The 16,562-nt window shown below is 35.9% G+C and overlaps 2 protein-coding genes across 9 annotated transcripts in view; both read left to right on the top strand.

Moving 5' to 3' along the window:
* Positions 1-16,562, top strand: part of LOC106621603 (serine-rich adhesin for platelets) — a 194,638-nt gene that overhangs the window by 135,338 nt on the left and 42,738 nt on the right. The window contains exon 1 of one of the 8 annotated variants that reach the window (XM_070107224.1): positions 14,462-14,649. The exons of the other annotated variants lie outside the window; for them this stretch is intronic. Within the exon in view, the coding sequence (XP_069963325.1) occupies positions 14,632-14,649 (18 nt within the window). The 5' untranslated portion in view covers positions 14,462-14,631. Of the gene's footprint in view, positions 1-14,461; positions 14,650-16,562 lie in introns of those variants that run through there. 8 annotated transcript variants of the gene reach the window in all.
* On the top strand, positions 2,630-3,900 carry dunk (disrupted underground network). Its single transcript, XM_036360021.2, has one exon. It carries the CDS (start codon positions 2,758-2,760, stop codon positions 3,667-3,669), a length of 912 nt encoding a protein of 303 aa, XP_036215914.1. The 5' UTR covers positions 2,630-2,757; the 3' UTR covers positions 3,670-3,900.

The following is a 16,562-nucleotide window of genomic DNA, read 5'->3' as shown; positions in this document are numbered from 1 at the left end:
GTCAGTCAGTTGGAATGTTACAAATAAATAGGCGCTTATTTATTCAGGCAATTTGTGGCACTAAAAATATGCTTTGCGCTTATGTGGCAAATATTTTTAAGGTATGAGGTTATGTAAGGTGTAACAGGTTTCTTTGTGCCTTCTTGTGTGTTTTTCTTTCACTAAGTCTTAAATTTTTGCACTTTTACTTTTAAATTCTCTTTTTTATGCTTAAATATCCTTCAATGCCACACCCCACTCGTTGCCACATTTATACACTTAAATTCAATTTCTTTGCTGTGCTGCCACAAATTGTCTGTAAATTAAAATCCACTTAGTTAATTCAAAAAGTCAACGCTGTCCATCAAGGGAAAGACTTCAAAAGAAACTTGTGCACTTCTTGAACTTTTCTTGCTGACAAAAAGTGTGTTTGCTGTTGTTATGCATTGTACTGGACAACAACGGGTTAAATGTCAGCAACAACTTTGACTTGAGTCGTCGCACAGCACAATTATTTAATTCATTTCGAGAAGTTTGTAGTTCATTAAATACAAGCATTCTTCAGCGCTTGCAATCCCAGTCTCATTGTGTTTAAGAAGAAAATTGTGAATGATTAAACTTTTCTGAGAGATTATGAGAACAATATAATTATTGAGGTGGTTCTTTAAGCAAATGGAATGTCGTGTCTTTTAGTTCAAGTTTTTTAAGAAAATTAAAAGAGGAATCATCTTTCATTTCAAAGTTTTATGTCTAAAACACTAATAGCGCTTTAGGCAACCCAGCAATATGGTTCAAGTTTTATACGATTATCACGTTACCAACAAGAAGCGACATGGAGTCATCTAGACAATGAGAGTTGAGATTGAGGTTAAAATATTTTGGTGAAGCTGGCGAAGGTGCTGGGATTAATATACCAAATTTGTGGTGGGCGCAAAGCGCTTCTTCGAGCTATATGGGACTGGTAGACAATCTCTAAGAGCTTTGGGTATCATAAACGACCAGATTTTACAGCAGTCCAAGTGAGATCCTGTGCCACCTTTGGTGCGATGATCAGTCATACCACCTAACCGAAACTAACAGTGTTGAACTTTACATATTCTGATTTTTTTCCAGTGCTTATTGTTTTTTGTGGATACTGTTTCTCCAGAAATCCTACATTAGATGTATTTTCCTAAACAACCCACTTATACATTTAATGTAAATAAAGATTTCTGTGGCACGAAACCTCTTCAGTACTTTATAATTTCACGAAAATTTTTCTTTTTATTACGCATGTGTTATTTTTCACGAATTACTTGCGTTATGATATTACACAACTATAAAAAAAGATAATTCCATTCATATTCGGAAAGCTAAGACTAAGGTTTCTTTTCGATATCTGGTATCCATCTGATTTCTTACGTTAAAAGGTGACCTATAATTCTCTCTGCAAATGGCTGAAGGCTTTATGAGGATATTTTTCATGGCAAAAATACGCTCAGATGTAAACATTACACTGACTTTGTTGATCTTTTTGTTTCTATAAATCTCTAAAATACTTATTAATTAAAAAGTTTGAAAAAGAAAATAGCAAAGTTCAATAAGGTCAGAAGGAGACCCTGTTAGAATATCTAGATTATCTAGATATGGGGTTAAAATACACAAAAGCTCTATGTTCCTCAATTTTATCACGTGATGCAACTTTTAACAGCTTTGAAGTTTCACTCTACTTCCTCACTCATTTTGAAAGCTTGCTGACAAGTAGAATGAGTCCATACAGCTTCATATATTTAGCGCAAGAAGGAATTAGAATTTATTTTAATAAATAATAGCACATATAATCAGCTGAAGTCGACTTTCATTACAATGAGCACATTATCTGCTTTATAATGAATTTCTTTCTTCCGTGTTCTAGAAAATTATAGTTTTCACGACATCTATCATAGATTACTAAAAATATCGCAAATATTATTAAGCACAATAATAGAAATGCAAATGCGCTATAATCCCTCACTCAACTTAATATAATACTGTCCTTGAGCACGTGACATATTGCTTAGCAGCAAGAAACAAAAGCACTTCACGTAAATACAAAGGGAAAGTGAGATTTTGTGAACTCAACACCGCGAAATAAAAGCAACGGTAAATTACGTGTAATTACACCTTTTGTTCAAGGGCTTGACCAGCAGCAAAATCTGGCAACCGTAAACAATTCAAAACTACTTTGAACTATTGTGACACTTCGGTAATTTTTCCACGAAACGAGCGCAACTGCCCCTTTTAACGGTATGCAAAAATAAATATTTATTTCGCGATCTACAATACCGCTGAACGCGAGCTGATCTCTTCGTTCACGCGAAAATATCCACACACACGACAAAGAGGTGTAAAGGTAAAAAATATAACACGTGGGCACACTTGAATGAAGCACACGCTTAATGAACTACTTAAGAATAATTGCAAAAAGGATACCTAAAATTAGAGAAGCCTGGAATTTCCCAAACGGCGACGGGTTTGCGAAATTCGCATATACGGCGAGACAGGTAGACAGAGACAGTGGCGAAAGGTGGGCGCGCCGACAATACGGTCATAACATGACAATCCTGGACGAGACAGATTGAGCCAGCTACCTGTGTACACCTTTGGCTATAAAAGGTGCGCGCCGTGAGGCAGAGAGCAGCATTCGCTAGAATATCGTTGCAATCTAAACAACACGGCTAAAGCAAAAAAAAGTAAGAAAAATAATTCTAAAATTAAGAAATTTATTTGCGAAACAAACGAGAAAAAACAAATACAGAAATGGCCACGCAACAAAACGCCAGTTTTTTCTCCATACCGGTTTTCCATTCGTCCTCGGAATTTCGCGTAAACACAGCCTACTTCTCCAAGGAAGATTTGTCACTGTTCGTGAAAAATTTGGAGACCATTGAAAATCTGAAACGTAAACAGCGTCAACGTCGTCAACACTTCGAGGAGCAAATACGTGAGACACGCTTAATACTGGAGAACTCGCTGCAAATCGCAACGCAGCCAAGCAATATCGGCTGCATTCCAAGTCCCACATCATCGGTGAACGAAGAACTGCGTGATTTATGCATCACGAAAGAAACACAGCGGCGTATTCGCCAAACAACGGCGTCGCCAACCGATCGCCAAGAACTGCAGCCAAAACGACCGATCTCATTGCGCAGATCCTCGGACGAGGAAGAGACTTACTTCAGCGATGCCAATGCAAGCCTGGATCGCACACCAGTTAGTACGGCCAAAAAACCACGCCTGTTGTTCGCCACATCACCGAAACCATTGAAGGCTAACAATCCGGGTTCGGATTCTGAGGAGTCTGGCATATACCCATTAATTTGTACACCACAGCAAAAACCAGTCCGTGTACGCACGAGCGCACAATTTGAGAAGCCGAAAGTTTCAGCCGGCTCACGCATACTTGCAGTGCTGCTGAGACGCGAGATCTTACGTGACCATCAAAAGGAGCGACCCGAAGACATAATACGCATCAAGAAAGCCTCCTCCAATCTCAACGTGAGCAAAGGGCACGAAGAAAATGATTTCCACGAGTTCATCAAGCAGAAGTACAAGCGCTTCGCCCTACGTTATATACGCAAACTAAAGAAGCATGTCGTCGTCGAGGAAGAACAGGAGAAACCCAGCGACTTGGAGATGTTGGACAAAGCGCTGCGCTACATGACATTATAAGACACAGAAGCATGCAATAGCAAGCGAATACATACGAAAGATGCCAAACGAAAATCTCAAAGAGATGACGCACTGATCGTATGAAAAAGAGTACTGAGCGAAAGACACGAAGCAGGACAAAGGCGATATACTTTTTGGAAACAATGATGGTTATGAAAATTAGATGTATTATTAATTTATATTTATGTAGATGTATAAGTATTGTTATTAAAAGATAAAGCGTACAAAAAACACACGTGTTTTCTCTTTCATTGAAATAATTATTGAAGTTTTTATGTAAGGTTACGATAGGTGGTTGGCTAAAAAGTGTGGTCGATATTATCCAGAGACGATAAGAGCCAAGAGTATCTTAGACGGTGCAGGTAAAAGTTCTCCTAGGGTTAGGTGTTTTGCTACGAAAGGTGGTGAAGAATATTTGGAGAGGAGTATTTAGGACAAGGAAGGTGGAAGTATTTCCGGAAGATGCGATGATAAAGCCATAATATCATATATATAATATATGGGTTGAGAATGCATAACTAATATTATATATCAGTGTCGTCTTAGGGTGCTGGCCAACAGATTGAAAACACTTATGCCAGAGCCTTACTCAATCTCTTGTAAACTTGCCTATCATAAAAAAACTGATGGCAGAAAAAAGTAAAATCCTTTCAGCCATCAAAAAACATAATCGACTTCAAACATACCTACCTCCCACGACACTTCAAGTAGAAAAAGCAAAACTGAAACTTGTAAAAAAACTAATAGATGACAATATTAAGAAACATTTTAATAACCAACTCGAACAGAGACTTACTAGCCTTAAGACTAACGATCCCTCAAAATTTTCCGTTATTAAAAAATCGTTTATAAAAGATAACAATAATACAATCAGTCACATAAATATCCCCTTAAACTCATCCAACATAATCCAAAACGCTGGCTTAGACCGCGACCTTCTGCAAAAAGACTTAGTTAAAAACAACTACGTCATCAACAACAACAAATTTATAAATGAAATAGTCGGAACTCATTTCGAAGCAGTCCATGCTTCAAAAGAAAGTAAACCCAACAATCCAGTCCACTACCAGGTACAAGAATGTTTCAGAAAGTTTTTGGAAATGAAAACTTTATTCGACAGCACTCGAGCGACCAAAACAAACTTCAATACCAACAAAATAGCCAATAATTTAAATGACGACCAAACGGAAAACTTTTTTGTTAGTTCAAACGACCTTACAGACGTATTCTCTAAACTAAAAGGTAAACTATCATCCGGCTTAGATCAAATACCCAATATCATTCTAAAAAATTTCTCCCCAGAAATAATATTAGAATATTGCACTTTATTCAATAATATGTTAAACAATGCCTACTTCCCACCTAATTGGAAAACAGCTAAACTAATTGTGATACCAAAGAAAGATAAGGACAAAAATAACTTGAAAAACCTTCGGCCAATTAGCTTGCTACCAAATATTAGTAAAGTTTTTGAAGTTTTGGTTAACATAAATATAAATAAAGTTACTAAAACCAACAACTTAATTAGCCCTAAGCAATTCGGGTTCAAACACAGGCATTCGACTATACATGCCATTAATCTTCTCGTCTCCGAAATAAGCTGGAACTGGAATAAGAAATATGTCACAGGTGCATGTTTCTTTGACCTTGAGAAAGCATTCGATCAAGTATGGATCGAAGGATTAATATGTAAGCTCATCAGCTATAAATTCCCTCTCCATCTGATTATACTTATTTATAACATGATATCCGGCAAAAAATTTTCTGTTCATATAAATAATATAAAAAGCAGTCGCGAATTTCACGTAGTAAATGGTCTGCAACAAGGGACAGTAAATGCTCCAATTCTGTTTAATCTTTTCATCCTCGACTTAGTACAAAAAATGGACAACATTGTAGCCTTCGCTGACGACATTGTCATTTACCACTCCGACAGAACGATCGACAGTGTTAATAAGAACCTGCAACTCAAATACAATACTGTTGAGAATTATACAATAAACTGGCATCTGAAAATAAATATTAACAAATGCGAAAGTATCCTTTTTCGCCCTCCCGTTAATAAATGTAACTCAAACGTTAAAAAAAAATGGAAGGAGTTTAATATAAAATCCAGTGTAGCAAATATTCAAATACAGCGCAAGGAGAGAATCAAATATCTTGGTATTCACCTCGATAAGTTTTTATATTTTAATGATCATATCAACATACAAATCCTAAAAACAAATAGAGCCCTTTATACTTATAAAAAAATGTTTTCTTCAAAACTGCTATATAACAGGCTTAAAATTATCATGTATCAATCACTAGTGAGACCAATACTTTCATATGGATGTTCAATTTGGTTTAATATCTCTCCTTCATACATGGAAAGACTCAGAAGATTCGAGAGAAGAATTCTCCGATCATGCACATCACTGCATAGGTCACAGAATAGTAATTTTACCAAATTTATATCTAACTCTAAACTATACGACACGGCAAAAGTTCCCAGAATTGATTGTCACATCATAAATCTAATTAGAAAGCATATAAGTCGCTGCCTATATGATGACAATAACTCTTTAATAAGAGCTCCTTTTTACGAAAGTGATGACTACTTTGCATTAGCTATTGCAAACGGATTTGCACCACCAGAATCCTTTCTCTACTTGGACAAAAATGGTTTCATCGAAAACGAAGACAACATCCCAATAATATATCACATATTTAGAAGAGCTAACAACAAAGTAGTCACTTCAAAAATACTCACTGCTGAAAATAAACGATTCGACACATACATCTCGTTTAGAGACAAAACTGAAACCACTTTGACGAAACAGAACTGCTGGTGGCTATTAAATGATAATGATAACTAATTCACTCTTGACGCAACTGGTCTGATTTCTTGTTCTTCTTTTAACCATTTTATATTATAAAATCATTTATGCATCGTTTTTTTTACTTTTTCCTTGCAAGCAAATACAAGCATATACTATATATCTACTAAGTTAAGATATAAATAATATCATTAGTTAATAAAATGTTACTAATTATTGATAGCGAAGTACTCGAGAGCTCGTCTAGAGACACTGTACGTATATATTATCGTTATACTATTGTTTATTGTAGTAATTAAGTTTATTAATTTTATTCAAATAAACAAATATACCAAAAAAAAAAAACCCACTTATGCCAGAGAATATCTGGCGACTACCAAATTATAAACAATTTATGTAGAGAGCAAGACGGAAGCTGCGTATGACTCCAGCATGCTTAGTTTGTTCTACTACCAACATAGCTTTTTAAAACTAAATTTCTGTCATAACTATAAAATAGATAGTAAAAACTTTCAAGCGAACTAATAATGTTAGCTTACACAATTTTTTTAATTACACAAACAGCACATAGAGTTTTGCACCATCTCAGTCATTAACAACTCTAATGGTGAACGCTTCCACGCCAAAAAAAGATAGCTATTTTTAATTATTAGCAACAAAAATCAAGCTACAGGTGGTTAACACAGACCTGTGGAGCATATGGAGCAACGGTAATGAAGTAAACTTAATTAAATGTGAATGCATTAATGAGATACAAAATTTGACACGTAAAAACAGAGGCGTCGTGTTACAAGCATTCCTGGGAAGAGAAAAGTCTGCATACACATAGACACATGACTGATAAATACACAGCGTAGTATTATATAATTATTTAATTATATGAGTGAAATGCTTTATTATACAGGTTTTGTTGCCAAACAAACTTAGTTGTAAAGGTAATAAAACATTTTAATTACCAATGAGGAAAATATAAAATAAGATTATAAAATATGCTCCATTTGTATGCATGTGTTTTAATTTCGAAACCATATAAAGATGATTTACCAATACATTTGCTCCGTTTTTTTTTCTTCATTGTAAGCTACGTATATTTTTCTTATATATTCTTCTAGGACGCAGCCTTGCGGCGTCGTTTTAACATATTTCCTTGAAGCAGTTTTTTTTAGTCCTTGGTTTTCTGTCTGATCTGTTGTAACTCACTAAAAGCTTATTTGGTATACCGTTTAAGAAGGCTCGTCTATCTTCGCGGCTTGAAAAATGGTCGATCTCTTGCGCACTTCTAATGTAGTTTTAACTAGAAACATGTTCTACAAAGGATTTGATCAAAAGCATGTTGGTTTATGAGATATCGCCTTGCAAACCCGGGCCTGCATTCAGCGTTCACATTTTATCTTTAATCTTAAAGCGTGTTTTTCTGAAAGTAGCGTTTATTTTTGAATTTGAGTATTCGAAATCTTCAAATTGCTACTGATTCACTAAACATCTAGTAATGCTTATATAAAATGTTTAATGAATTTTTTATCGAGTTCATGCATTGCATTTTTGACCACAACTTTGTCGCGTTAATCATTAATCAATATTTTAGTTTCAGCTGTTTGTTTTTTTATTTTTTTTGTTTTTTTTTTTTGTTTTTGTACTATCTTCCTCTGAGAAGGTGTTTAATGCTCAAAAATCATATGAGAATTTTTGACACATAGAGATATCATATTTGTCAGAAGTATCATACTGTTGTCAAAATTTTTTGTAAAAAACAGTTGTCAAGCGCCATGAGTTATCCTTTACATACGACAGTATGTGCACTTACATTGTTTTTATCATTAATTACGCAGTTTTTAATTGCAATCAGCGACCATATATTGACAGACAAACGTATATTTATAAAAAATTACAGGCCATAGAAAAAATTGTATTATAAAAGTTTAATGGACAAAAAAAAAACCGAAAAGACATGAATAAATACAAAAAAAAACTATGGGCTAGCACTATGCTGTTCTGAATGTGTGAAATATCTGCTGTGCAAAGTGCTAGTTTTTTAAAGTAGCCAATATGTTATTGCACACACACATTCCACATTTTTATGTGATCCTAAAGTGTTTGAGAACCCACAAATACACACATACAAATCAAGCAGGAAAAAATACATTCGCCCAAAGTCAACAACGAAAGCTGTGGTTGCCTCATCAAATGACACTCCAACCCAGCAATGAACATAAAAACATATATCTATGTTATGTTCTACGAGTATGTATGAGCAAATGTGCTCTCGGTGCCTTTAAAAAGCAAAATCACCACAACATCAAGTGTTATCACATATCTGCATTCGTTAGAATTCATCCTGCTGAAGTGGCAGTAAGTATCGGGATATATTGTGGCTTTAGTAAGGATATATGTAAATATGTATTTAGTATGTATGTATGTATGCAACTGAGCTCTAGCAGCTGCACGCGGGCACTGCTTGCTGAGTTGCGAAGACACGCATTTGTTTGCACTTGCAATTGGATTAGAGGAGAATCGCTTCAGTCTTGGTTGCTGTGAAATTAAAATGAGTTTCAGGTGTCAACATTGATTCACTCTAAATTGAAGCAGAAAATTGAATTGCATGTAATATATACGTACATATTTACATATAAAATAAAGAAGTGGCTTTGAAGAGAAAATTTCAAGGACAGCTTTAATTTTTTTATATAATTCCTTAATAACACTTACTCACAAATGAAATGTGTATTTGCTTATTGAAACGGAACCAAATGCCTCGAATGTTGTATCGATCACAATGCTCGAAGATGCGAGTATGCTGCATAACCCAGTTATCGAGATTGCGGGTAATAACGCTTTCTACTGTTTTTCATCCTTTATATCCACTTGTAAATTCAAAAAAATTATTTCTTTCTTTTGCATATATGTATATCGGATGTATATACATATATTTAAGAATATTCTCCAAATTTTTTTAACCTAATCCAGCAAATAGTTTCGGAGACCTAGTGTAATCGACTACCAAAACTTTAGACGCGTTTTGCTCGAAACGCTGTCTGCAGAGTCGTTGAGGCAATTTCTCAGAAACGGCTTTACGTTTTGTCACGACCTTCATAGATATATTTGCCAGGTAATGATCGAAGAAATAAGATTTTTAATAATAATTTCGATTTTTTAAGCCACTCTGAAGTGTAAATTTTTTCAGAAAAATCGAGGTTTTTTGAAAAGCTGCCACTTCGTTCAAAATCATTCGATCTTTACCTGTATTCATCTATTGTAACAACAACAATTTTGTTTTTTTTTTGTTTTTAGATTTTTGAAAGTTTTAAGCAGAAGGAGGTTCTCTTGAAGATCGGCTACGAAATTCAAAAATTGTACTTGGTTTTAACTAATTATAAAATATAATGACTATTCAGAAAAAAAAATGCGTTTGCAATTGGATATAAACCCTTAATGCAAATAACAGTTCACATTTTATAGCAACATGTTGGATTTATAGCAACTTCGCAACACTAGCCGAACCAGCAATAACTTCAGTGCTTTATTAAGCTTTTATAAATGAAGCTTTTTTTAAAAGCTTTGGCCTCATATGTCCTTTATACCCTTTAATGCTGACATTTATCACATTTTCCTTTCATTTGACACAAAAGCTTTGTCATAAATTCTGCGCGCGCGTTCACTTCCGCTCTCCACACGCTCCCATACACCATCTCACACAACGCAAAAGCTTTCGCACTCTCGCTTGAAGCATTCACATTCACACTTTACACAAACGGACGACTGTTGCTATCGCGCTATTGATTGCTCATTTCGTGGATGCGCCCAAGAGTAAATTGGTTGGAGGCCCAAGCGTTGTGTATGTGTGTGTGTTGTGGCATAAAGAAAAGCTTCCTGTATTCAGCATGTGCAAGTTTCGCTTGTTTCCCTTGTTTGTACTTTTGTTTCGTGTATTTCTCTGTTGTCCTATGCCCTGGCGTATTGCTGTATGTGTGTGTCAGTGTGTCTTCAGGCAAGGAGGCACAATGGCAGCCAACAGTTGAGACGACCGGGCCAACAAATTTCATTGTATGCGCTTTTTAAGGAAATGCTCGCGGTGTTTCGCTGTGTTAGAGAGTTTAACGGGACAAATGTACAAGTGCATGTGTGTGTGTGAAGCACTACGCTTACTCGATATTGCTATTCCAATTTGGTTATCTTCCGTATTTCTGTTCTACTACATACTCGCATATCTGTGAGTGCGCTGGTGTGAGTGTGCTCCATATCCTGGCTCACACACACACACACACCACGCACACAGCTTTTGGTTTGGCCAACGAGTTCGCTTCCTTGCTTGCTTGCAACTGCCACGGCGAGTATCTATCACATAATTCCAGCTCTGCCTTTGCCGTAGATCCATGCGTCGACCACGAAGACTGCGTTGCTTAAGCGCAGCGCTTGGGAAAGCGCTTTTGTAGTATGTGGTGAAAATTCGAAGCAAAAATAATCAAATTTTATAGTATTTTTCGTGGAGAGTGTTAAAGTTGTGCTGCGAAAGCGGAAGAACGGAAAAATGCTCGGTTTTTCGTTGTGTGAAAAAGAGCTGAGTGCTTTCTGTATGTGAAATGTGGCGAAACGCCTTAAAGTATGCAATATACTAGTGGTGAAGTGAAAAATTTAAACGAAATAAAATGCGCACTCTAACTGTAGTTTTAATATTTTTTGTTGAGGCAGAAATGTGTGACACACACACATACAAGCAGAGCCTGTGTAAAGCGTCGGCTTTGTGCATGCATAATTCACACGAATCGAACGAAATCACTGCCAAACCAATCAGTCGCTGATTTTTTCACTCGTGGTGAAAGTTTGCTTCCATCTTTTTTTTTTTGTTTTGGCAATAAATTATAAATTGGTGATTTCGCCAACTCCCGATGCCAACAACTAAGCACCAGTGCGGCGCTGCTTCTTCAATGGCCGAGCACGTCGGAGCAGCGCTGCTTCGGTGCAGTGCCAGTGCCATATATTGTGTTGTGACATTTTTCTACACTTTTAAGGTCATTTGTGTAGCATACATTTAGGCGTGCTAGCGCAAACTTTAAGTTGTACAAAAAACGCTCGTTAAGGCAAGTGGATTGCAGTGCGGAAATTGAAAAAAATTAAATTAAATAACAAAACCACTTATTTCGAGTTTTTTTTTTGAAGAAAAGTGCACGAGCTGAAAAAGTATACTGAAGCACTCGGGTTTAGTGCAGAGAGGTGTGTCAGCGCGCTAGGTGTGCCATACCGCCAACTTTCACTACAACAACAACACACATCAACATGCACAGCGGCTTGGTGTTGACGCGCTGTCATTACGGCAAACCAAAAAAAACTCCTTTACACACACACAAGCGCGCGCGCGAACCTTTGCACCCTTTGGTGGCCACTGCCAGCGCGTAGGTTCTCCACTTAGCGGCTGTGTGTCGTAATGCGGAAATGCGATTAATTAAATTGAGAAATAGCTGCGCGGCTGTGGCTTTTGTTTGCCGTGCTGTTGTCAGCGTTTCTGACACAATCCTTCGCCTTCAAAGCACTGTAAAGTTCCCTTTCGCTTGTGCGCGTCGCACGGCTGCCCTTACGCGACCACCCTTTGACTGAAAGCGAAGGTGTGGTTGTGACATTTTCGTGACATTCTAGCGCTCGAGTAGCTCGGCGCGCTCACACTTCGTGGTTTTTGTTGATGTTGTCAGCAGTTGTGGCCAGTAAAACAGCTGGCGTGTTGGCGACGCGGGCGCGTCTTCGTCTGCAGTCAGTCATTAGTTAAATGTTTTCGTGTGCGCTAATTTGTGGCATACACCCGTTATAGCGAAAGCATAGTGTCAGCTATTAAGTAAATTGTTTACTTGATAAGCGTTGGAGTGAAAGTTCGCAAAGTTTGTGGCTGGTCAATTCCTTAGTGCCGTAGATGGCGCAAAGCACAGCAACAAACACTTTGGGGAAAGCAAATTGTAGTGGAAATTGTGATGAAACAATATTTTTTTTTAGCGTTAGACGTTCAGTCATCGATACGATATTAGTCTTTATGCATATTAACTTTCCAGTAATGCAGGTGAAAAGCGCTTCCCAGCTCTTCGCAACCCTTCGTTATATAAGTTGAAAGTATGGCAGCCAGAGTCATGGAATATCTCTTCGGTGTAGTAATGATTCTTTTTGTTATCCCTCTATAAGTGTCACGACAAGATTGGGAGCCCCATTTTTATTTTATGGCCAAACTCTCTGATTAGTTACGAAGAGTGTTTGCAAAGCTTTAATTATTTTCCTCGCTGCTTCTCTTATCTCTTTCGAAGTTGGTACATGTTTCTTTTGTATGATTTATTAGTTTTTATAGATATAGTACTAACACGCCCATCCAGATAGTTTTAACTCATCTCTTGTTAAAGCATTGGTATAATCATGCCTTTTCTTCAGTATATCTCAAAGATTAGCTTCCATAGACATACAACTTAGATATTTTAAAGCAATCTCTTGTCACACAACGGTCGCCTGTTACAGACTTGTTGCACTCAATCCGTTTTCTCAGTAGATCTCAAAGAATTCATTATGTCAGTGTTGAGAATTGTATTGGTCTTGTTTCCTACACTCGCATTAGATATTTCACTTGTCAATATCGGAAAGGGTTTTAGCTTTATAAAGGGTTTAAGCAAAAAACCCGAGTTCGTTTATGACTTTTTGAGAGCTTTGCGAACAAAAGCTGGCGAAAGCTCGTTCAAAATCCTAGGAGACTATTAATTTTTCAGGGTTTAAAACGCTCGGCATTCAGATTTACAATGAAATTGGAAAAATTTTTAAAAAAGTGTAAATGATTTTAATAAAAAACACGGTTATGAAGAGTTCCTTTATCAAGAACAAAATATAGCATGAATTACAACACGAGCTTTTACTGTGAAAAAGTATTACAAAATTTTGAATGCCTTATAAATCGGCCAATTTTTTGAAAGTTCTCAGATATTAGGGATTTTGCAAATGTTGTTCGAATTTATCGATAAATAAGACCGAGAATAACCTTTGAAAATAGACGCCCTTAAAAATGTAGCCAACATGTTCAGAACCTGCCTTCTTGATCAACTGAGATAGCAGATTTGTAGTACTCGTACATCGAAAATATATTTGAGGATTATTTTAGACCACTTAAATCTTCTTAAGAAAATAATAATAAAAATTTTCTGTGAATACATTTTGCCTCAATAACACTACTCTTAACTAAAATCTTATTATTTTCATAGAAAATTCTGCCAAACTGTTTCCAAACTCCAATCTCGACTTCCATTGCAAATATGATTCATAAAGTTGTTATTAGATATCCCAAAGTCTTTTTTGTCTTTAATATTGAGGAAAAAATATTGGTACACAACACCCACACCACCCTCTATACCCAATCATACAATGACAGCGATTCTCAACCCACGCTTTTAACAAGCAGTATTCAAGTACATAAAAGGTCACAGCTTTGGCACAAATAGTTTATTTTGTGGACAATGCAATTGTAAAACAAGCACAATACAATTCGCAGTCCTTTCTCTATAAAAATGTGTGTGGATGTGGAGCTGTGGGTGGGTAAACGAGCTGCTATCTGGTTGATGACGGCATGAAAACTTAGAAATGACATTAAATGTTGGAAATAAAAAGAAATATGCGTCGGCTGGAAGTAATTTGCAATGACGAATGCTGAGTTTTAGTTTGACGCGCGGGTTGCTTTCCTAACGGATAAATAATTCACGTGTGATTTCTGTGTGAGTGATGGGAAAGTGATTTATGAAGCGTAAGGTGGAAATGAGGTGTAAAAATTAACTTTACTTTTGCTATGGACAAATCGGTATATGAAGCAAGAAGGCGAACTTACAAAACCTAGCATTACGTTGCAAATGCAAACAGCATTGTATTTCAATATTTAAAAAAAAAAATTTTTTCGAACTCGTATTACTTCAATATGTTTTATTGTTATTTTTTCAATCTATTTGTATGAAAAGTGCAAGCAGAAAGTAAATAAAAAAGTATTATGTTTTTTATAATAAAAATGCGATGCACTATTAAAATGAATTGAATAGGAAAATATGTAAATGCGCTACGAAATTTGGTCTAACAACGCAACTTTTGAACAGGGGAAAGCGTAAATTTCTTCGTATAAAAACAGCCGAATGCAACACTGATAATAATGATCGAATACAATCAGGTAATTTAAAATCAACTTATCAATATCTACACTTTCTCATATCAAAAGCTAAGGCTAAGCACATAGTGTAGCGCAGAAAACGAGACAGATGCAAAAAATTGGATAATTATTATACGCGATTTGTGTTTGTAAATAATGCACTGACACAAAATTCTGTTTTTAATATTTTGCCTTACTTCCAATTAGTGCTTAGCATAAAGCACCATATATTATTAATATAAGCACACATTTTTCACAAAATATTTATGAATTGTTCGAAGGCGCCCTGGTTGAACATATTTCTAAAAGCTTTGAGAATTATGAGGGCAACTAAAGGTAAATAAACTTATGCTTTTATGCCATGAACAAGGTTTGCCACGTAGTTTGTAATATTCAGGAGAAAACTTCCGAGACCCTATAAAGCATATATGCACATGATCGGCGTGATGAGCCGAGTCCATTTAGCCATGTTCGTCTGTCTGTATATATGCGAACTAGTCCATTAGTTTTTGAGATATCTATCTGAAATTTTACACTTGTCCTTCTTTGCCCAAGAAGCTGCTCATTTGTCGGAACCGCCAATATCGGACCACTATAGCATATAGCTGCCATACAAACTGACCGATCAAAATTAACAAAACGTTTTTATGTGACAAATTACCTTCACAAAATTTGGCATAGAATATTGCCCAAGAAAATCTCCCAACATTTTGTTCAGACCAATATCAAGTTCCTGTAAGAAAATCTTTGTTATTTGTCGAAATATCTACACGAAACTTCGCATACATTATTGCCCAAGACAACGGTATAATCTCCCAACATTTTGTTTAGAAGGAGCCACTATAGCATATATCTGATATACAAACTGACCTACCAAATTAGAAATAAAAGCATATTTATTAGGGTGGAGTGAAAAAAAAATTTTTTTTTTGTTTTGCTTATCCTGAGGATCAATTTTGTAGGTTATAAAAAAAGAAAATGTTTAGAAAAAAAAATTTTAACATCTAGAGGCTCACTTTAAAAGTAAAGTTTTTTGAACAAAAACAATTTTTTTTTAACTCTTCACATTTATATAAAAACTATCGAATTTGACGGTTTTTGACTAAAAATTTATTTTAACGCTTAAAGAAAAACATGTTGTCGTTTACGACTTTTCTTTAAACTTCAATAATGACCACAAACAATTTTTTTAAGTTGATAAATTTTAATTGGCCAGAAAGGGGACTCTCCATAGCTTCTCGAACACTTATCAAAATTGTTTACGAAATAAAAATTTTAACTCGAAACATTTCTTTAAAAGTGAGTGGGTTGCCTCTAGATGTTTAAATTTTTTTTCCAAAAATTTTCCTTTTTATAACCTACAAATTTTTTCCTCAGGCTAAGCAAAAAACAAAAAAAAAAATTTTCGCTCCACCCTAATATTTATCAACCTTTATGCCATAAAAAATGCACCTGTGAAGGGGTTTTTAACCCAGGTGAATCCAAATACGAAATTTTAATCATTTAAATTTCCAAAACACAAACCCCTGCTACATAACTTCTGTATAATTTTGACTGCTTGACATATCTGAAAATGTCAAGTCGATTAAATGTCGCTTAACCGAATGTTCAATGTTGAATCGCACAAAGGTCAAAAATTGCGGTTAAAACCCGATACAAATAAATCAAGGGACAAAAATATAGGCGAAAGTATAGCTGCAAAAGAAAGAGAGAAATCACATTGCAAACAAATCGCACAGCAGCATTAAGGAAAAAAAATATTGCACAGCCTCATTGGAAACAATAACTGTCGAGGGGGTTTACAGTCGCTTAACTCGCCAGCGTCGCATCGAGCGAACCGCACTTGAGCATTCAATTCAGAAAACGTCAAGCGAAGGCATGTCACCAACATCAACAGCAGCGGTGGTACTAGCAGCCCAATGGCAACGAGTCAA

This window comes from Bactrocera oleae, chromosome 3 (assembly GCF_042242935.1).
Source record: "Bactrocera oleae isolate idBacOlea1 chromosome 3, idBacOlea1, whole genome shotgun sequence".
Taxonomy (NCBI): domain Eukaryota; kingdom Metazoa; phylum Arthropoda; class Insecta; order Diptera; family Tephritidae; genus Bactrocera; species Bactrocera oleae.
This window is presented reverse-complemented; position numbering and strand designations above follow the sequence as displayed.